General features: G+C 53.8%; 1 protein-coding gene across 6 annotated transcripts in view; it reads left to right on the top strand.

The window, feature by feature from the left end:
* Dop1b (DOP1 leucine zipper like protein B) overlaps positions 1–21,013 on the top strand; it is an 87,647-nt gene that overhangs the window by 46,393 nt on the left and 20,241 nt on the right. For 4 of the 6 annotated variants that reach the window (XR_001196718.3, XM_040750438.1, XM_013116210.3 and 1 more), the window contains 13 exons: positions 813–1,084; positions 1,525–1,677; positions 2,896–2,996; positions 3,598–3,788; positions 7,204–8,821; positions 9,917–10,028; positions 11,320–11,508; positions 13,944–14,066; positions 14,706–14,840; positions 16,310–16,365; positions 17,674–17,709; positions 18,176–18,280; positions 18,384–18,450. Coding sequence is in view for 5 of the 6 variants with exons in the window: in XM_040750438.1 (XP_040606372.1) it covers positions 813–1,084; positions 1,525–1,677; positions 2,896–2,996; positions 3,598–3,788; positions 7,204–8,821; positions 9,917–10,028; positions 11,320–11,508; positions 13,944–14,066; positions 14,706–14,840; positions 16,310–16,365; positions 17,674–17,709; positions 18,176–18,280; positions 18,384–18,450 (3,158 nt within the window). In the remaining variant the exon portion in view is untranslated. The remainder of the gene's footprint in view (positions 1–812; positions 1,085–1,524; positions 1,678–2,895; positions 2,997–3,597; positions 3,789–7,203; positions 8,822–9,916; positions 10,029–11,319; positions 11,509–13,943; positions 14,067–14,705; positions 14,841–16,309; positions 16,366–17,673; positions 17,710–18,175; positions 18,281–18,383; positions 18,451–21,013) is intronic. The other 2 variants (XM_005073802.4, XM_013116211.3) reach the window with 1 other exon arrangement.

Genomic DNA, 21,013 nt, shown 5'->3' with positions numbered 1-21,013 from the left:
GCTGACTCCTTGGCTTCCCTTGGCAAGCAGGCTCTCGGGGTCTGTGTCTGTAGACCTGTCTGGCCCACCTGGGGGTCTGACTCATGTAAGGTGCCCAGCAGCTGTCCATCTGCCACGGCTGCCATCACAGAACCAGGTTCTAGAGACCAGAAGTCCCAGAGCAAGGTGAGCAGACCCACACTGTCCGTATGCCAGTAGGTACGACCCTCCGTGACTCCCAGGTGGCCAGCAGACTCTTTGGATCACAGCTACATCACCCCAGACTGTCTCCACACGGACTACTCCTTTAGTGAGAGTACCAGGCACGCTTAGGGATGCATTCGTTAATTTTGTTGTTGTTGCTGCTGTGACCAGTCATCTGGCAGAGGTTTGTTTTAGCTGAGGGTTTCAGGAGAGTGTCTCTGGTAACAGGGAAGGGACACAGCTGGGACAGCTGGACCTACACCAATGGACTCCTGAGGTGGCCACCCCTTCCATCCGGGCAGAGCAGGAAGCAGGGAGAAAGACCATAGGGACAACAGCGGCGGGCCTTAGCAGGTCCACAGCCTACTGACCCGTCTCCAACACCCAGGCTTCAAGTCTTTCCAGATCAGCGCCCCAAGCTGGGCATCAGGAGTCCCAACAGGAGCCTCCTGGGCCAGTGTGGTTTCCAGACCCTGAGTATATCTAGGAGGGCATGCTTTTCAGGCGATCCCCACTCCACAGGCCATCCACAGATGAGTGTGCGGGTCCAGGTGACCAGCGTCCCCGTCCAGAGTGGCTGCGGGCCATCTGAACGGGGAGCCGCTCTCAGCCGCTCTCTGTCCTTCCAGGAGCCAGCGACTGCAGTTTTCCGTCCTGGCTGAAGTCCCTTATGACCATTTGCTGCTGCGTGAACGACTGCTCTCTGCAGAACGTAGCCATCGCCACCCTGCTGGAAGTGATAAACCACTCCCAGTCCCTGGCTCTCGTCATGGAAGATAAGATGAAGCGCTACAAAACCTCTGGGAACAACCCCTTTTTTGGCAAGTTACAGATGGTGACGGTCCCTCCCATTGCCCCCGGGACCCTGAAGGTCATTGCCGAGAAGACGGACTTCTATCAGGTATCTCTCACCGGAAACGCGAGCGTATGGGTCAGTGGACCCTTTCCTCACACCTGTCTGTTGACAGTTGCCCTGGGCACTGGACCAAGGGTTGTGAAGGTCCAGTGACACCCAGAGGGTTGGGGACGGACGGACCTGGGACTGCTCGGTCTATCCCTGGATCCCAGCTCCTGGCGGTGTGCACCCCTCGGCAGGCAGGGAGGAAGCCTCTCTCGGCATGTAGCTTTAACCCCACAGGCAAGCTCTGATTGATGGGACAGTTGGGGCTCTTGGCTGGGCAGGTCCCGGGGGGAGGTTTTTTCCCTGGTCCTGTGCCTTGGTGACATGACGATGGGCACTAAAGAGTCTCGTTTAGCCGCACCCCGGGGCCGGGCTGACCTGAGGACCGGCACAGGACTTACTGTGTTGAGTTGTCCGTCCGCACTCCTTTTCTCCCACAGAGGGTGGCTCGTGTGCTCTGGAACCAGCTGAACAAGGAGACGCGTGAGCATCACATCACCTGCGTGGAGCTGTTCTACCGCCTGCACTGCCTGGCCCCGACGGCCAGCGTCTGCGAGGACATCATCTGCCACGCCCTGCTGGACCCTGACAAGGTGAGAACCTCGTCTGTGCGCCCTCTGCCGCGGCCGACAGGCTGCTCAGTCCGCCCTACTCTGCATGTCCGCGCCAGACTGGACCCACCCAGGCCAAGTCTCTTCCAGGCTCAGCAGAGAGGGAAGCCCAGGGCTGGGAGACTCTGGGGAGCTCAAGCCCTTCCTTTTAAGGGCCTGAAAAATGCAGTTGTGTCCATACTGAGGCTCTCCCTGGGAACTTGCCCTGATTCCTTGAAAGCCGGGCTTGCCAGCCTTTGGGGCTCTTTATAAGGCTTTGTTGTTATTGACCTTCTGAGAACATCCCGCCAATGGATTGTCCTTGCTCTTTAAGGCCCGTGCACCTGACATGCCCAGGGTACACAAACCGTGTTCTGTATTTTCCTTGGACCCTAGAACTTGGGTGTGATTCTGGACACTGTGATGCCAAATCCTTTTTTAAAAGATTCACTTTATTGTATGTGTATGTTTTGCTTGCATGTGTGTATATGCACACTCCGTGTGCCCCTGGAGGCCAGAACAGGGCACTGGATCCCCTTGAACTGGAGCTGGGGGTGGTCTTGAGTACCACACAGGTCCGAGGAAACGAGCCAGGGTCCTCCACAAGTGCTCTTAACTGCTGAGCCATCTCTCCAGCCCCCGGTGCACCTGAGAGCAGAGGCAGGAGCATGCCTGTGAGTTCCAGGACAGCAGGGGCTGTGCAGAGAGAGCAAGAGCGGACACAGGCTTTTCCTTTCTGTCAAGACTCGCGTGAAAGCCTGCCGTCTCGGCTGTAATTGTTTTCTGCTGTGGCAACTTCACTTGCTATGTAAATATTTTTACATTCACTTCTGTGTATGTCACGGCCCCTGTGCAGAGGTCAAAGGACACCTTGGTGGAGTCAGTTTTCTCCTACCCCGGTGGGTCCCCGATATGGAACTCAAGTCAGCAGGGCTTACCCTGTGGACCATCATCTCTCTGGCCCCGTGTTCGTTGTTGAAGTGGAGCTTGGAGCTGTGATGTGACAGGGCTATGACCCCATCAGGCGAGGCTGGGGCAGGAGGATTCTGGGTTCATGGCCAGCCTGCACAACTTAGTGAGACCCTGTGCCAGATTAAAACGGAGTGGAGAGTATTGGGTTTTGCATGGAGTAGTGCAGGGCTCAACCCCGGTGCTACAATTAAATACACAAATGACTGATACAGAGTTAGGGTGACACCAAGCTCCTCCCATTTGTTTAAGGGGACAAGACTGGAAGCTCTGTTCAGGTTCTCCGTGATCTGGCACCTGACACGAGAGATCCAGGGCAGCCGCGTGACGTCTCACAGCCGCTCCTTCGACAGGTGAGGCCGCTCTCCCTTGTGAGCCACCGCTCCCAGCCAAGGGGAGGCCCCGCCCCCAGTCCTGTGTTGGGCTCGGGAGGGAGAGCCCGGTGAGACGGACTGCTATGACCCCGTGCTTGACCTCAGCCCACGGTGCACGGGGCATGGTGTCCACAGTCCTGTAACCTCATTTAGCCCACAAGTGTGAGGACTCCGCAGGGTTTTTTCTGTGGTGGGGTGAGGAGCTCACCCTGCCTCAGGGGCACTCGGAAGCTTTGCAGCTTGCCCGGTGAGAAGACACCCTGGGGACGCAGATGGTCCAGGCCTGACTGCCAGCTTCACTTGGTGCAGCATCAGCTACATGCTTAGGGTGTCGTGTTCCCTGGTGTGTCCTACTCGGCTCTGTCCTCACCGCTGCCCTCTGTGTCTCTCAAAGCACAGCATGCATCCCACACACAGCCAGTCCTCACTTGATCTGTAGGGCCAGCGTGACGATGCTCCCTGGGCTCCCTGGGGTGTCTGTGTTCAACAACAGGAGCTCAGTGTAGGACATGATGCCTGGCACACGGGGCGGCAGAGCGGGGCCTCAGGGGCTGTCTGTCTGTCTGTCTGTCGTCCGTAGGTCCTTGTTTGTCGTCCTGGATAGCCTGGCTTGCACAGACGGTGCCATCAGTGCTGCAGCCCAGGGCTGGCTGGTGCGGGCGCTCTCCCTCGGGGACGTGGCCCGCATCCTGGAACCCATTCTGCTGCTGCTGCTCCAGCCCAAAACCCAGAGGACCTCCATCCACTGCCTCAAGCAGGAGAGCTCAGCCGGTGAGCAGAGCCCGAGGGGCGGGGGAGGCCCACCCTGCCTGCAGCGCGACCGTCCCTTGTCAGTCTGAGACTTTGAAAGCCTAAGAGCCGCAGGGCCTAGCACTGTGAACTAGGTGTGGGTTGCTGTTCCACTGAAAAGCTGGTATTTTTGTTATTGAAAGGAAACATTTGAAATGTGCAATATATTGTTATCAGCTGTGGTCACCTCGCTATGCAGCGGGACACTAAGAACTCACCCTTCTTGGGTAACAGCGTTCATGCCCTCTGGCCAGCACGCCCCTTGCTTCCCACCCCGGCCTCTGGCCGCCTTTGCTCTCACTCCGCCTCTGGGGGAGGAGACTCTAACTGTGGGAGGAGACTCTAACTGTGGGAGGAGATTCTAACTGTGGGAGGAGACTGTAACTGTGGGAGGAGATTCTAAATGTCCTCTCTATAAAAGAACCTGCGAGGCCAGATACGTCAATGTCTTATTTAGCTGTTTCATCGTATGCACACACGTTTTAAAAGCCACATTCCATCCTGTCACAGTATGTACTTGTTATTTTTCAATGAAATATGTTTCAAGTTAGTAGCCCTTATTTAAATAAGTACAGGGAGCCGGGCAGTAGTGGCGCACACCTTTAATCCCAGCACTTGGGAGGCAGAGGCAGGCGGATCTCTGTGAGTTCAAGGCCAGCCTGGTCCTCAAAGAGAGTTCCAGGACAGTCTCCAAACCTGTAGAGAAACCTTGTCTTGAAAAAAAAAAAAAGCACAGGGATTCTTCATTATTCCATCAGGGAAAACAATCCACATGTGTCTCTAGTACAGACAGACAGACAGACAAACAGAACAACATCCTTGTCAGCATCCAAAAAGCTAACCCCTCCTTTGCTTACCAGAGGCGTGGGGCCTGTGTGTGAGCACCATTGTTAAAGGTTGCTGGGTGGCACTCTGTTTAGATCTGCACCCCAAATCTGGGATAGCGTTGATGACTAAGAATGTCAATTTGTGTGGAATCTGGCCAGTTGTCCTGTATGTCTGTGCTAATCTCACAGAGAGAAACAGTGCCACCCTGAGGTATGTGGAGGAAAAGGAAACGGCCTCCCTTGTGCCAGGTTCTCCTGGGAACCTGTAGCTGCTGATGGTCCTTAGTGGGGGAGAGGGGACTGCGTTACTCCACATCCTAGGGGCACTTAGAGAAATATCAACCAAGCTCCTTGGTGACGCTGGCACACCAGCTCCGTGCTTTAGTATTTCTTTTCTCTTGTTTTACATGTATTATGTGTGTGTGGATGTACATGTGTGTGTTCCCACAAGCATGCCATGGCGTGTGTGCGGAGGTCAGTTTGCAGGAATCGGTTCTTTCCTTTCACCAGGCCAGTCCCCAGGGTCAAACTCAGGTCCCCCGGCAAGAGAGCTCTCTTGTCACCCAGCCTCCTCCTCCTCTTTGCATTTTGTCCCTGCACTGCCTGGCGCTGATGCAGCCTGTTTCCTGCTAACGCAAGAGAATGACCAAGAGTCCAGCGTGTGCCCCAGCTGACCTGTGCCGCCGTGGCCCTGCCTGACCGTGCAGCAGCCTCCGAGCTCTGCCTTTCCTTCCGCTCCCCACAGAGACCTGCTCAAAGCTGCTTAGCCAAGAGCTTTCAGTATCGAAGACTTTTGATTTTTGCCCCTTTTAAAAAGAGGATTGATATTTAAAAGTGCTATATGTTTCCTCATCACAAGAGTGTTACTGTGCTTGTTTTAAAGATTAGATGGTGACCAGACAGAGTGGCTCACACCTATAATTCCAGCACTTGGTTGGCTGGGCCACTTAAAGCAAATTCCCATTTAAAAGAATAACGAAAACAAAAGAGCTTGGCGTGGAGCTGGGCGTGGCTTAGTGGATAAGGTGAGGACCTGAGTCTGGATCCTCAGCACCCGCATAAATGCTGGATGGACACAGTCGTCCTGCAACCCCAGCACTCAGAAAGCAGAGGCAAGCACCCCCGAGCAGGCTGGCTAGTAGCTGTGTGTGGGAGCTCTGACTTCACCTCAGAGACCCTGCCTCCGTACATAAGATGGAGATCAATAGAGGAAGCTCTAGACTCGAGCCTCAGGCCTCCACAAATGCCCACATGTTGGGGAAGTCCTGTGCATTTGTCAATAAAGCACTGTCTGGCCAATAGGAATCTAGATAGGAGGGACTAGGAGTCCAGGAGGACTCTGGGAAGGAGAAACACGGAGAGTCAAGATGTAACGTCATGGGGTAGGAAGCCCGGAACTATTCTCCGGTAAGAGAAATACTTAGATTAACAATTATGGGGTAATTACTTAAGTCAGAGCTATCCAGTAAGAAATAAGCAAGGCCAACAGCTTCATAATTAATATAGCTTCCTGTGTGTTTATTTGGGACTGATGCAGCTCTAGAACCAGGTTGGAGGGAAGGCTTCTCACACAAGGAAAAAGCTTCCCTTTACACCCACATGTATGTGCCCACACGCATCTGAGCATTCATATACACACAAAGACACACCACACACACACAACACACACACACGCGCATGCACACACCCACATACGCACGCTTGTACACAAAAATAAAATCAAAACACCCTACAAAAATTCGGAAGTACAGGCATTACCGACAATGCCAGTTGATGAGCTGGGTGCCGTTGGCGGGCCGGTTGCCCCTGCTCTTTTTCCTAGCCGTGGGGTGTGGACAGGCTCCCTAGCGGGCTCCTGCTGTAGAGCTGTCCTGCATCTGGGTCTTCCCTTCCTGTCCCGCGGGTGCCTCACACGCATGCGTGCAGAGACACGCCCAGCAGTCAGCAGTGGTCTGTCACAGGCACGCACCTGACCAGCTCCCGCACCCTCGCTGTGGGCATAAGGCTCACTTTCCTGTTTTCTCCACAGCTCTCAGTGCACGCCCTGTCCTCACAGCTTTGAAATATGCCGACATTTTTGTGGAGCGCGTTTCTGTGTTTTTCAAAGTGTCTTCTCCCAGAAATTTATGGTAAAAACAGAAATGATGTGTGCAATAGGTAACAGGGCCCACAACACAGTTCCCGGCCCTTGGGCACTGTTAATGAGGAGAGCTGAGCTGCATTACAAGGCTTTGTCAGAAAATAAACACAAAACCAAAGCTGTTATAACAATCCCATGTCGGTGGAACTAAATTTCACAGTCTCCTGAAGATTCTCTAAAGAGCCCATGTGTCTGTGTGTGCCAGCGCCCAGCCTTATGCCGGGCTGGGGATTGAACCCAGGGCCTTCTGCACCCTTAAGGCTGGGCCACCCCTCCCAGCTGAATGTATTTATGCTGCCGTGTCTGTTTTGCCCTGATGTAATGCAGACTTGGTGCCGTTCCCATGTGCATTATCTGCCTTAGGATCACCCCAGAGCTAACTTGCCATCCCTCGCCATTCTGAAGTCCGTTGTCATTTTGTGATTTCCAGAGGACTTCCAGCGTTGGTTTACCAGGAAGAGGCACACATTCAAAGAAGCCTGTGGGGCATCTGAGCCGCCAGAGGGCGCCTCCGAGGAGCACCGGTTCACCACAGTGGATCGGGAAGCCATCTGGGCTGAAGTGGAGAAGGAACCCGAGAAATGCCCCCCAGGAAGTGATGTGAGCGAGGAAGACAGTCCCTACTACGTGGACCTTCCAGACAGGATGGCCTCTGGTGGCCCCGACAGCAGCGAGCACACCGAGTCTGCGGACACCAGCTCTGGCCACACCGACAGCGAAAACACGTCCTCTTTCTCATCTCCCTCCCATGACCTGCAGGACCTGAGCCGCCAGGAGAACTGCTGTGCACCCATACCCATCGGGGGCAGGGCGTACGCGAAGCGAGCGGCCTTGCTGGCAGCCTTCCAGCCAGAAAGCCTCAAGTCCAGTGCCAAGTTAAGCCTGGTGCGAGCGGACTCGGACAAGACGCAGGCTTCTGAGTCGCTCTCCAGCGACGAGGAGGCTGATGTAGAGCTCCAAGCCATCACCACATCCAGGCTGCTGAGGCAGCAGAAGGAGAAGCAGGAGTCCCTGGAGGCCTTGTTCAAACACATCCTGCTGTACTTGCAGCCCTACGACTCTCAGAGGGTCCTCTACGCCTTGTCCGTGCTGGAGGCTGTGCTCAAGACCAACCCCAAGGAGTTCATCGAGGCCGTGTCCAGGACCGGTATAGACACCAGTTCCACCGCGCACCTCAACCTCATCTCCAATCTCCTGGCTCGCCACCAGGAGGCGCTCATTGGGCAGAGTTTTTATGGCAAGCTGCAGACCCAGGCCCCCAATGTGTGCCCGCACTCCCTGCTGATCGAGCTCCTCACCTACCTCTGCCTGAGCTTCCTGCGGTCCTACTACCCCTGCCACCTGAAGGTCTGCCACAGGGACGTCCTCGGCAACCGAGACGTGCAGGTCAAGGGCGTGGAGGTTCTGATCAGGATAACCACGCAGCTGGTCTCGGTGGCCAAGTCCTCGGAAGGGAAGAATGTGGAGTTCATCCGCAGCCTGCTGCAGAAGTGCAAGGTCCAGGAGTTTGTCCTGCTCTCGCTGTCGGCTTCCATGTACACCAGCCAGAAGCGCTACGGCCTGGCCACCGCTGACCGAGGCGGGCTCCCGGCGGAGGACGGCCTCTTTGAGGAGAGCCTCATCAACCTGGGCCAGGACCAGATTTGGAGCGAGCACCCGCTGCAGATCGAGCTACTCAAGCTCCTGCAAGCACTCATCGTCCTGGAGCACCACCTGGGCCAGGGTCAGGAGGACGCCCAGAGCCAGCCGGCCCTGTCCCGAGAGTGGCAGAGGGCCCTCAACTTCCAGCAGGCCATCGGCGCCATGCAGTATGTGCAGCCGCACCCCCTCACCTCGCAGGGCCTGCTGGTCTCAGCCGTGGTGAGGGGTCTGCAGCCCGCCTATGGCTATGGCATGCACCCCGCCTGGGTGAGCCTGGTCACACACTCCTTGCCATACTTCGGAAAGTCTCTGGGCTGGACAGTGACACCCTTCATCATCCAGATCTGCAAAAATTTGGATGAGCTGGTCAAGCAGTATGAGAGTGAATCTGTGAAGCTGCCCGTCAGGTAGGCTGAAGTTGATGCATGCGCTCCCTGGCGGGGTTTGTGAGGGACGCCTGTTTTGTCACGGTTACCAACTGGAAGATAATCCAGCCGCGAGAGGTGGTGAGCATTGTCAACAGGAGGGGGTGCGTTTGGATCCTTTGGCTTTGACCCATGTGGTCTGATGGTGTGCTTGCCTGGCAGCACCTGCAGACCCGTGGGTTCAGTCCCCGGCACCGCTTTCGACCAGCACTCAAGGCCATCCTTGGCCACATGATGTCCCGCCTCAAAGGGAAATTAAGTAGACCCCACCCAGCTACCCAGGCCATCTGAGAGTCGTCAGTCATGGAGTCTGTTAGTTTTACCAAATGGAAATAAACAAAACCAAAACCAACTTCAGAGTAACTCTAAAACCCCTTAAACCATTCTTCCATAGTGATTTCATGAACGTAAAACAACACAAAGACGTCTGTGCATTTAGTTTTGGGAGCCCCAGGTCATCAAACAAACACACTGGCCTCTCTCTACTCCCCGTGTTTAAGTGTCAGACTGAAAGCCTTCGTGGCTCCATGAGCTTTTAAATTCTCAAAAACAGTGTCTCATTTTTTCCCCAACATAATATTTTTATGGATTCCTTGGGAGTTTCACATATTACACCCCAATCACTCACACATCCCAGTTGTCCCTGACCCCGCATTATGAACCCCCAAAGGAAAGAAGAAAAAGGAACACCTAGTCCAATTTGTGTTGCCCATATACTCACGGGAGCCTGTCAAACTCCAGTGGCCAGTCCTTAAAACCCAGTCCTTCCCCACCCCGCCAGAAGCCACCAGCCGTGAAGAGCCATACTCCGGGGTCCCTGTCACAATCCAGTGCCTTGTTTTTAAATATTTTTCTAATAGTTATTGACCAGTTAAGTGTGTGTGTGTGTGTGTGTGCGTGCGTGCGTGCCTGTGTGTGTGTGTGTGTGTGTGTGTATGCGCTTTAAAGGACAACTTAGGAGTCTAATTCTTGCCTTGTAAGTGGGCTCTAGGAATCAAACTCAGGTCATCACCACCGAGCAATCTTGCTGTCTCCTCCCAGTTGTTTTATTAAAAGTTTCTCATGTGTTCGCCACAGTGCAACCTCAAAAAAGGAAAACATCTCTCCGGATTACCCACTCACTCTCCTGGAAGGTCTAACAACCATTAGCCATTTCTGTGTTTTGGAACAGCCCACCCAACACAAAAAGGTACATTTCTTTCCCCTGGGTTTGGAGCAAATTGCTTGTATTGTTTGTCTTTACTGGGTTGTGACTGTGTCAAGTATACAATAGTAATACATGATGCAAACAAATGTCATGTAAATGTATGTAAGAGATGCTAATGAGATAAATATATAAGTGAGTTCTACTCTGTGTGTATTATGCAAATATATGCGCGGTATGCAAATATGCATGCACATAGGTAAATATACACAGGAAACAGATGTGGGTGAGTTCCTTCAGCTGTTACCCATTGTTCCATCAGCACGGAATGGGGGCAAAATGTAAAGCAGATTGTTGATTTTATACTTATATGGATGTGTGTGTGTGTGTCTGTGTGTGTGTCTATGTGTATGTGTCTGTGTATCTGTGTATGTGTCTGAGTGTGAGTGTTTGTGTCTGTGTGTGTGTATGTGTGTGAGTGTGTGTGTGTGTCTGTTTGTGTGTCTGTGTGTGTGTGTGTGTGTGTATGTGTGTTGCATGCATGGGCAGATTCATGAGCCTGTGTATGTGCAGATGAAGGCCTGAGGAAGACTTGGGTGTCTTCCTCTGCTGCCCTCTGCCTTTTGCCGTAAGACATGGCCTCTCACTGAACCGGAAGCTATCCACTTTGGCTGGCTGCTGGGCCCCAGGATCTGCCTGTTTTCCCTCCCCAGTACTGACGTCACAGGCATACACAGCTATGTCCAATGTTTTATGTGGATTCTGGGGATTTGAACTCAGGTCCACATGCTTACAAAACGAATTCCCTTCTTACTCACTGGACCATCTCCTTTGCCCCGCACTCACCTTAGTCTGCGGTTTTCTTTTAACTTCCTGATGGGAAATCTGAGGAGGCTGCCCTACCCTGTCTAAGTCTTAGGGCAAAAGCTGGGCCTGGTGGCACTGTCGGGTGGAGGCAAGTTGGAGACCAGTCTGGACAGAATGAGACCCTCCCTCTCTTAAAAAACAAAGCAAAACACAGTCTTAAAGTACACCCACTGTTTGATTGAGGCATAGTGGCCACATCTTTGATCCCAGCACTCCAGAGGCAGAGGCAGGTGGAGCTCTGAGTTCAAGGCCAGAGACCCTGTCCAAAAAAAAAAGTTTATAATTTGAAGTGTTGCATGTCAGCTCTTTCTCTCTCTGTCTCTCTCTCTCTCTCTCTGAAAACAAGTAATGACTTGATACATACAAGGACAAATGACACTTGCAGACTGCCGCATGGTGGCCCTAAATCCCGGCGGGTAAAGGGACTTGACTGGCGCAGTGAGCCTCGTGCCCCCATTTGACCTTTCAGACTGCCGCCATCGGTGATCCAATCAACTTGAGGAATGCCAAGAACGCCATCTTGGAAGAGCTGCCTCGAATTGTGAACACCATGGCCCTTATCTGGAATGTCCTCAAAAAGGAGGACACTCAGAAGAGACCCGTGGATCTCCTGGGAGCCACAAAAGGATCCTCCTCCGTCTACTTCAAAACCACCAAGGTGAGAGGCCTCCCTTGAGTTTGTTGGCCTGCACGTGCCTGGGGCTCCTGAGTGCCGGAACTTCATCTGGTGCAGATTCCTTCTCTGGCTTGTTCCCTTCTGTCCCTCTGTAAGCAGGCAGGGCAGCACGTGCCTGTGTTCCCATCACTCAGAGGAATAGCTTTGCTGCAGGCCTGAGGTCTGCACAGTGAGTCCAGTCAGGGCTACGTAGCCAGACCTTGTCTCAATAGTCAACGAAAAAAATGTGTACGTGTGAAAACATACACACAAATCATAAAAATGCCCAGTGTGACCCACAGTCCCAGTGAGATGGGGGTACATACTGTGGCGCATGCCTGTAATTTTCAGCACAGGAGGGGTACACAAAAACTAACATTTTGTTTTCATACAGAAGAGAGGAGTGAGCGGTTTCCGTCTTTGTTTAAAACTCATTTTCGACAAAACCAAAGTCTGATGGTTAGGCTCGGTCCTCACTTGAGTGTCTGAGGAGTCCCACTTAAACATGGCCTGTCTCTTAGATGTGCGTCTGAGGTCTGGGCATTCTGGTGTGGGCATCAATGTGCTTTCCAGAATTTATCTTGTTAAACGTGCCACCCCCAAAACACTGACTGTTGGTTTTCACACCTCAGAAGGCCCGGGATACACCAGCTGGTCTGTGATTATCTGTTACTGTTTACGGTAGCTCAGAATTGTCTAGCACAGGAGGGGGTACCCCAGGCACAGCTCTCAGGCTCACACTCACCCAGCGCTTGGCAGCACTGGCGTCTCAGACGCTCTGATGACAGGTACAAGCAGAACGTTCCATCGGCTCCAGGGGTGCTGTCCTCTGGGCACGGCATGGCCACTGCGGTGTTGAAATCAGAGCAGCGTGATTGGACCCATAAGACTGTGCCAGGATGGGGTCCACTAAGGCTCCATTGTGTGTGTGGTGGGGGTGGGGGGTGCATGGGAGACCGGTGGCACCCCACCCCTCCCTCTCACACGTGCTCCTCTAAGTAACCCAGTCAGGCTCACCGGGGGTTGGTGGGACGGCTCAGTGGGTAGAAGCGCCTGCCTTTCAGACCTGGTGACCTGAGTCTGAGCCTCCAAACTCACACCATGGCCTGAGGCCTGGGGCTTGTCCTCTGATGTCCACACGCGTGCCGTGACACACACGTGTACTCTCACTCACACATCACACACTCACATCGCACACACCAATTGTAAATAAGATTCAGAATCAGTGGATTTTTGAAAAATAAATAAGCTGGGCATGGTAGCACACACCATTAACCCCAGCTCTCAGGAGGTGCAGGCAGAGGGATATCTGTGAGTTCACGCATAGTGTGGTCTCCATAGTAAATTCCAGGCTAAAGTGAGACTCTATCGTAAGCAAACTCATGGGTCTCCCAAGCTGGACTTGGGTGAAACATTTCTCTGGTCTGTATTGGGGCCTTTCATGGTGAACAGATCTTCACATCTCTGCAAGACAATTGAACCCGGTGGGTATGCTTAAAAGGAAGTCTGTGCTAGCTCACATTGTTTGCAGGAAGCTGCTTTATGCAGGTCCAGAAAACCCTTGTGCGGCTCACCGTGTGTGAGCCTCGGGCTCCTCGTCTGGAAGATGAGGCTGTTCCTGGGCTCTCCTGCCTCACGGGCAGATGGACTAATTGCCATCAAGGAAGATGATTTCTCTGCCCTGCCCTCCTGGCAGAGGCCAGCGATGAGAACAGGAAGGCGGCATGCTCTGATTTGCATGGCATGAAGCTGTGTGATGTCCTGGGCAGGCGGAGCCAGGGCAGCGCTTGGGGCAGGGAGGGCCGCAGGGAGAAGGCTGCTCTCAGGAACTGGAGAAGCCGGAGGCAGAAGAGTACAGAGAGGCTGGGGCCAGGGTCCCGCGTTCTCCTGAGTGGCTGAATGGGTGCCATTTGGTGAATGCTGTAGACTTTCAGAATCTGAAAATTCACTTTTGGGGTGAGTCTAAGCTCTGTCCCAGCTGCTGGAGAAAAACGCAGGGTTTCCACGTGGAAGGGGCGCAGCTCAGTGGGAGAGCGTATGCCATGCTTGCTCCGGACTGGGCGTCTAGTGCTGAGGGGGGTGCACACACCAACGGGCACACCCGTAGGCACACACAGACACCCGTGACCAGGGCTAGCTGTCCTTCTGGAAGGTTTACCATCACAAGACCTGTCAAGCACCTCACCTAACTGTGTCCCTCCCTCCTGGTCACTCACTGTGCCTTCCCTCTGGCAGGGGTGGCATGTCCCATCTCAAATATAACCCTTGCAGGGGTCTCTGCCTCTCCTCCGTCCCAGCCCCTCAGCTGAGAAACACCCCTGGGACCCTAAGTCATTCCTCACTGCAGATGGCAGCCAGGCCTGCACCAGGTGAGGGCCTGACGCCGCCCCGTCAGACCTTTTTATCTGCAATTAACTCCATGCTTTTTCTGTTCACAGACCATAAGACAAAAGATTTTAGACTTGCTGAACCCCCTGACAGCCCATCTCGGGGTTCAGCTGATGGCTGCAGTTGCTACAGTGTGGAGCAGGAAGCAAGCTCGGCGCCACAGCAAGACAAAGGTAAGAAGAAAACGGGCGGGGTGGGCAAGAGCGCGTGCCTGCTGCTGCCGTGTTTGACGGCCTGTGACCATGCGGTAGCAGGGAATGGATTTCTACAGACTGCCCTCTAGCCTCGTCATGTTCTCTGAGTTCCTACACACGTGCTCTCACGTGATAGATGAAACGAAAATGAAACAGGCAGCCAGCCTCAACCTCGGGCCTCCACACGCACACGCACATGCACATATTCACACACGCACACACATTCACACATACACGCACACACATTCACACATACAAGCACACACACATGTTCACACATACACACAAGCACATATTCACACACGCACACACGCGCGCACACACATGCACACACACCCACACACACACATATTCACACATATACACGCACAGGCACATATTCTCTCACACACGCACACACATGCACACCGGCACATATTCACGCACACGTGAATATTCACATGCAGACACACATACACACGTGCATACTCACACGTGGATTCACACGTGCACATACCTCCATACACTCTATGGTGAAAGCTGCTTTCTCCAGCGATAGCCACGGTGGGAGGCTGTGTGTGCCGTTTTATCTTTATTTTTCTCCTACGAGCCTTCAAGGGACTCTTGTCGTCTGGACAGATAGTCCCCGTGGCAAGCGCATCCCAGCACACCCTTGTCGACCTGGTTTGTGCCCTCAGCACCCTGCAGACAGACTCGGTGCTGCAGCTGGTCAAGGAGGTGGTGAAGAGGCCACTACAGATCAAAGGGGACGAGGTGAGCTCATCCTGGGGCACCTCCGGGCAGGGCGCCCTTCCTGAGGCTAGAACCTGTGACCCAGAGGCAAGTGCGGGGTTCTTGGGCTGTGACTGCCACTGCGCTGTGGCGGTGGCCTGCGGGGTGGTGTTGTTAGAGATGGGAGCTAGCCGAGGTAAGCTCGCTTGTCCTCTCCCGCCACACACACCGCCTGGTGCTCAGTTCTTAGCGCCTTCTGCGCACTATGGAACAGTTTTCAGAGAGGAATGCGCTCAGATGAGTCAGGGAAGGCGGGAGGTCACCGTGGAACAGGCAGGCGGGGTCCATGTGTGGGGCCAGGCCATCTGGACTTGCTCTCCTGTGCTCATGGAGCTTGGACCTGACCCTCCCACAGAGCCCGAGAAACATAGGTCAGGCTCTCCCGTGCTCCTGCTTGGGAAGGCCCACATGTCCCCGAGAAGGACATTTCCTAGCTGCAGAAGGCACACACTCAGTGACAGCGGGTGCATTGAAAGTCCTCCTCTCTTAGGAGGAAGAGATCCAGGAAAGCCCTGTGAGGAGCTGTGCGGAGACCGTCAGGGTAAACAGAGGGTTCTTGCGGCCGCCCTGAGCTTTCCCTTCAGACACTTGAGTGATGCGCATGTGTCTCGTGTGGGTGAGGCCATTAGAGGACGCCATTGGTGTTGATGGCCGTGGCTCTTACAGTACAGAGTCAACACCTGGCCTACAAAGTCTGTCCAGGGCAAGTTGAAAACGATTGGAATCAGCTGTCTGTGTAGCATTTCTTCAGGTTACTTGAAAACCTATAGGAAACTGTGATTTCTTGTTTGGAAGGTATAAGAAGGAACTAGATTTTATTTGTCTAAAGGAAATTTGGTGTTTCTCTGGTTATTTTAGTTGAGCATCTACAAGTAGCTTTCTGAGAGAAGAAAAAGTGTTCAGGGACCATTTTTTCTAATTCCCGCTACTTGGGACACAAGGAAGTCTGAGCTAGGCAGGGCAGCTCCCCCTGTGCAGGGAAGCAGGGGCCGCACAGGCACGGTTGTCTGGGTGCGGCTGGTGTTTTACATGGGCGATTCTTCGGCTCAGATCTCCATTTTATTGTTGGTTTCATATCACTTGACCACAAGATGACTTGAGGAAGGAGAGACATACATATCTGTAGCTATGGCAGGGTAGGCACGGCAGAGATGCTCAGCTCATGGTAGCGGCAGGAATGTGTGTGGAGACTATTCATGCCATGGCAGTCAGGAAAAGAGACGAGGGAGGCCCATCCAGGGGCCAGGGCGTGGCCTTCAAACGTTTGTCGTTGCCCTCTCACGGAGTCCCCACAGAGTCCCGAATAGAGCTTTCGTTCGCAGAACCAGCCTGTAATTCGAGCTCGTGGGAGACAGTCCAGATTCAGGCCACAGCAGCCCAATTTTCTGTTGAGTTCTCCGACTGTCTCCCTTCCCACCAGCCTGGGTGACTGGTGTTGCCTTCCTTTTCAGAAGTCACCCTTGGTGGACATCCCTGTGTTGCAGTTCTGCTACGCCTTCATTCAAAGGTAAGGCATTTATTTCCTCGGGCATGCCTGCTGAAGGTGCCACCCACCGTGGGGAGCCCTGTGCCTTCATGGTCACTGCTCCGTGCAGGGGCGTGGCCTTAGTGTCTGCACTTTTCTTTCTCTGGAGAGCGGCGCTGACGTTGTTAAAATCCATGTGCCGCACGGTGAAGGACTAGTGGGTGTCAGCGAAGCTTACCTGAGGGCTTTCAGGCTGTAGAGGCTCAGATTTATGACATTGACTGTAAAACCCACAGCTGGGCAAGTGGAAGCCCTTTCAGGAAAAGGAGACGTGGCTCTGGGCCCTGTGCTCCGGGCCTCTGTGGTGTATGCCTGCCGGGTGACCTCTGCTCTGGTTTGCCCAGCTGAGTCTCAGCCTCGACTGAGGCTGGTGTGCAGGGGATTCCCCAGCATGCAAAGAGCACTGAGCCGGGCTCTGTAGCTGCATCCCTGGTGCAGCTCGCATAGGGCCCTCTGCTGGGTTAAGTGAGGGATGGAAGGGGCACAGCCAGCCATGCCTCCTAACCCCCAGATTCCACAGCCTCCCAAAGCAGTGCCACCGTCTGGAAACCACGTGTTTGAAACACATGAGCCATGGGGTTATCGGGGGCGGGGTTCACAGTGAATAACCCTGATAGCCCAGTGCAGTCTCCGTGGTTCACACAGTTAATACCTCAGCCAGGCCCACTCCTCGCCATCTAAATCTGCAAACGATAAACTGAGGCCTGGAGTCCCGGCAGTCACTGGGTTGATGATTAAATTAAATCCTGGCTAGTCATGCAACTCCTAGGGATAGCTGTTATATCCAGATCTGGAGTCCCCCAAAATCCAACAAGGAGACCGAATCCTGACTGAAAGCAAAGAGCCTTGATTCAGGTTTGAACTTGGATCCTCCGTGTGTTCAATGCATAAGCCACAATCAGAGCCGCGAGCTCGGCTGGGGTGGGTTTTTTTAATCATAGCAGAGGTTGGGGTGAGGGATTTCTAAGGTTCAGAACCCCTGATTGGCTGACATTGGTCTAGGGGTGTCTTTGTGAAAGAGGATGGGTGTGTCCCGGGCTAAGGGGCATCTGGTGATCCTGTCTACAATGGTGTTCTCTCCTTGGGCGGTCCATTCCTGGGTGGCGCCTGGGTGGTTTCAGTCTGTGGCCTTCTCCTGGAGTCAGGTGTTGGCAGCAGCGTAGCCAAGTGGCAGGTGTGTACCAAGCCGCCTGGGCCCTACATAGCCGGTGCTGTTGTGACACCTGATGACCCCAGTGGCCTATGAGCTGCCCGGCAGATTCAGGGTCGGTTCTTACCCTTCTGCTGCAGAGGAGGATCCGCCAGGACGGACTGGGAGGTAGGGAGGTAGGTACCTGCGGCCCCGGCTGTCTCTGAGCTTTGGCCACCTGTGCTGTGGTGCCTGGCTGTGTGTGCAGTGGTGACAGCCACACCCTCCACAGGCGCTGCTGCAGAGCCTGACCTGAGAGCTGCCCTGAGCCGACCACCACAATGCATGCTGTCCTCGGTGCTGGGCAAGCTTGGCCAGAAATGAAAGCCGGTCGGCTGCTTGGGGCTTTTATTTCAGGGACAATGAAACCCAGAGTGCCCCACATGCCAGAAGCCAAACCCCAGGTGCCCCAGCTGCGGATGCTTGCCCCAATTCTAAAACCAAGCTTGCACAGACTGTAAAACACTGAAGTGGGCAAGGCTCAGGCCAGTCAGATGCGCTGCTCGCCCGTCTGCTTTCCCTCATGTAAAACGTGCTTCTGAGTGAACATGCGTCTCTCTGCTGCACTGAGACTAACGTGCCCTGTTTCTGCTTCCCACATAGGCTCTCAATACCAGACTTGCAGGAGAACTTCCCTTCGCTCCTGGGCGTCCTGAAGGAGTCTGTGCAGCTGAACCTGGCTCCCCCTGGGTATTTTCTGCTTCTCAGGTATAATGTCTGCACAGGCACAGGGACACGGGGTTTTCTATAGAAACACATTTATTTTATTTTGTCTAACAGTCTGACCGAAAAGCTCGTTGTCTCCCAACAGCATACTTAATGACTTTGTGACAAGAACACCCAACCCGGAAAGCAAGAAGGACCAAAAAGACCTTCAGGTCTGTATGTGAGAACGTCTGAAAAGGTCAGCAGTCCTGAAGTGCCATCTGTTGTTATTTGCTTAAGATTAGAAATTAGAAAAAAGGGAAAAGAAAGTGTTGCAGGAGACAGGAACAGCATGAGCCATGGAGAGCACGTTAATCATAGTTTATTATAGCGAGACCGAAAGGGGGAGACAGACCTGAGAGAGAGTAAGGGAAGGGAAGAGAAGATGAGAGAGAGAGAAGATGAGAGAGAGCGTAAGCGGGCAGGGGTCAGTCCTTTAAAGGGGTCCTTTGCACCTGCGTGCAGACTGGTTCTCATGGAACCCTGGGCTGGCCAGAGAACTGCCTCAGTGAATCCTGTCAGGTAACAGGGCAGGCCAGCGTGATGCCTGAACCTTTCACCGTCCATTGGTCCTTAGGAATGCCACTGCTGCAAACCTCCAGCAGAAAGAATCACGTCTTAGCTTTGCAGGTATCCTGAGTTCAAGCAGGCTTGGGTGGGGCTCTTCTCTGAAAGCTGTGTCGTGTTAGAGCCGCCTGCTGGACATATGTGAGGCACCCTCCTGCCTGCTGTACACTGATGTCTGTGAAGCATTGATGATGTCTGAGCTTTTGGACAAGTAGAAGCTAGTGTTCTGCTAAGGTCACATTCCCTGACGCCATGAAGACGCTGGCTCAGACAGGGTGGCGAAGTGGCTGCTGAGGGAAGTGAAACAGCCCAACAGCCATTGGCCATGGATTTGCAGCATCCCAGCTGTCCTAGTCAGGGTTTCGTCAGTCCTGTGGAATCTGGAACTTCATGTCACGCTAGGGCTGCCACGTTCTCAGATGTCCGAGAGCACGGCCTGGATCTTCATGTCACATAGGGCTGCCACGTTCTCAGATGTCCGAGAGCACGGCCTGGATCTTCATGTCACATAGGGCTGTCACGTTCTCAGATGTCCGAGAGCACGGCCTGGATCTTCATGTCACATAGGGCTGTCACGTTCTCAGATGTCCGAGAGCACGGCCTGGATCTTCATGTCACGCTAGGGCTGCCACGTTCTCAGATGTCTGAGAGCACGGCCTGGATCTTCATGTCACGCTAGAGCTATCGCGTTCTCAGATGTCCGAGAGCACATCCACTCCTGGTTGGTGGCACGTGGTGATAGTGGTCGGAACCTGCTCAGGCTCCCTGTGAATCCAGCTACTGAGCAGAATCTTTCTTCCTTTTTGAGACAAGGTCTCACAGATCCCAGCCTGGCCTTCAACCTGTGATCCTCCTGCCTCCGTCCCTCTGGTGTTAGGAGTGCAGGTGTGCGCCACCACATCTGGCTTCACTCAGCACTGGGGATCAAGCCCAGGAGGCTTCATGACTGAGTTATACCCCCAGTCCTTGAGCAGACGTGTGTGTGTGTGTGTGTGTGTGCACATGTGTGTTCCACCATGTGCATGCATGCTGAGGCCGAGGACGACACTGGCTACCTTCCTCTGCTGCTCCCTGCCCTACTCCCTTGAGACAGGGCTTCTCACTGTGCCTGCAGCTAGACTGGCCTCCAACAGAGCCAGCAATCCTGTCCCCGTCTCCCACAGCACTGGGGTCACAGGCACTGCTTTCAATCCTGTATGCGGGTACCAGAGATTCAAACTCGGGTCCTTGTGTTTGCACAGTGCTCTTGGCCAGAACGTGGCCAGACTCTCATCTGATAACTGAAACAGCTGGTCACTCCCGCCCAGCCTGGCTCACTTTATTTACTTACTTTTGTTTCTTCTCATATTACTGAAAGATGTATTTCTCATGCAAATAACGACACGTAAGCTGCTTGTCTTAAAGACATCTTTGTTTGAGATAGAGTCTCACTGTGTAGCCCCAGCTCAGTGCTCCTCCCCCTGCCTGCCAAGTGTTGGGATGCCCAGCGTGCGCTGCTGCACACGGCGTGGTTTCTAAGGACCGTGGCTGGATTCATTGTGGCTCTAGAACAAGGCAGTACATCATCCCATAAACGAGAGTGAGTGTTCTAGCTTGCTGAGCAGGGGACACTGTTTCTGCAGACAGTCAGAGACAGAAAACAAAACCCAAGGAGGAGAAGGGAGGCAGGGCAGTAGCAGAAGGCAGTCGGTCCAGGTTAAGGCAGAGAGAGCATCCCCGCCATGCCGGTGAGGAGGGCTTCAGCAAGTCCCCTTTTGGCCTGGCGTGGTAGGGCTGCTGCAGCAGCTTAGTAAACGGTGCATGTACAGCCTTCCCGCCAGCCCTCTGACTTCTGAGCTCCGTATCTTCCGTCTCCTGCTGGTAGCGAACAGCAGCCTTTAGCCCTGTGTGCGGAGCGAAGACGGGAAGCGTGGCCAGTCAGAGGCGTACGTAACGTGAGTGCTTGCTATGCCCGGGAGCCCAGAGCCTGGGTAGAAAAGAGCTGCCAAGTCTCAATAATGTCCGTGTCATTTGCGTTTGACATCTCTTAGGTCGAGAGCCTTTCATTAAAATCTGTCATTGCAGTTGCTTCTCACCTTTCAGCGTGGCCTCCTGGAAGCCTAATGGTGTCCGCAGGGGCTCACGATGGTAGCCTGTGCCCTGGTTCTGTCGGCCTGAACCTCCCTCCCC

Source organism: Mesocricetus auratus, unplaced genomic scaffold (assembly GCF_017639785.1).
Source record: "Mesocricetus auratus isolate SY011 unplaced genomic scaffold, BCM_Maur_2.0 Super-Scaffold_100008, whole genome shotgun sequence".
In the NCBI taxonomy this organism is placed as follows: Eukaryota; Metazoa; Chordata; class Mammalia; order Rodentia; family Cricetidae; genus Mesocricetus; species Mesocricetus auratus.
The sequence above is the reverse complement of the archived record's forward strand: the minus strand, read 5'-3'. Positions and strand labels throughout refer to the sequence as shown.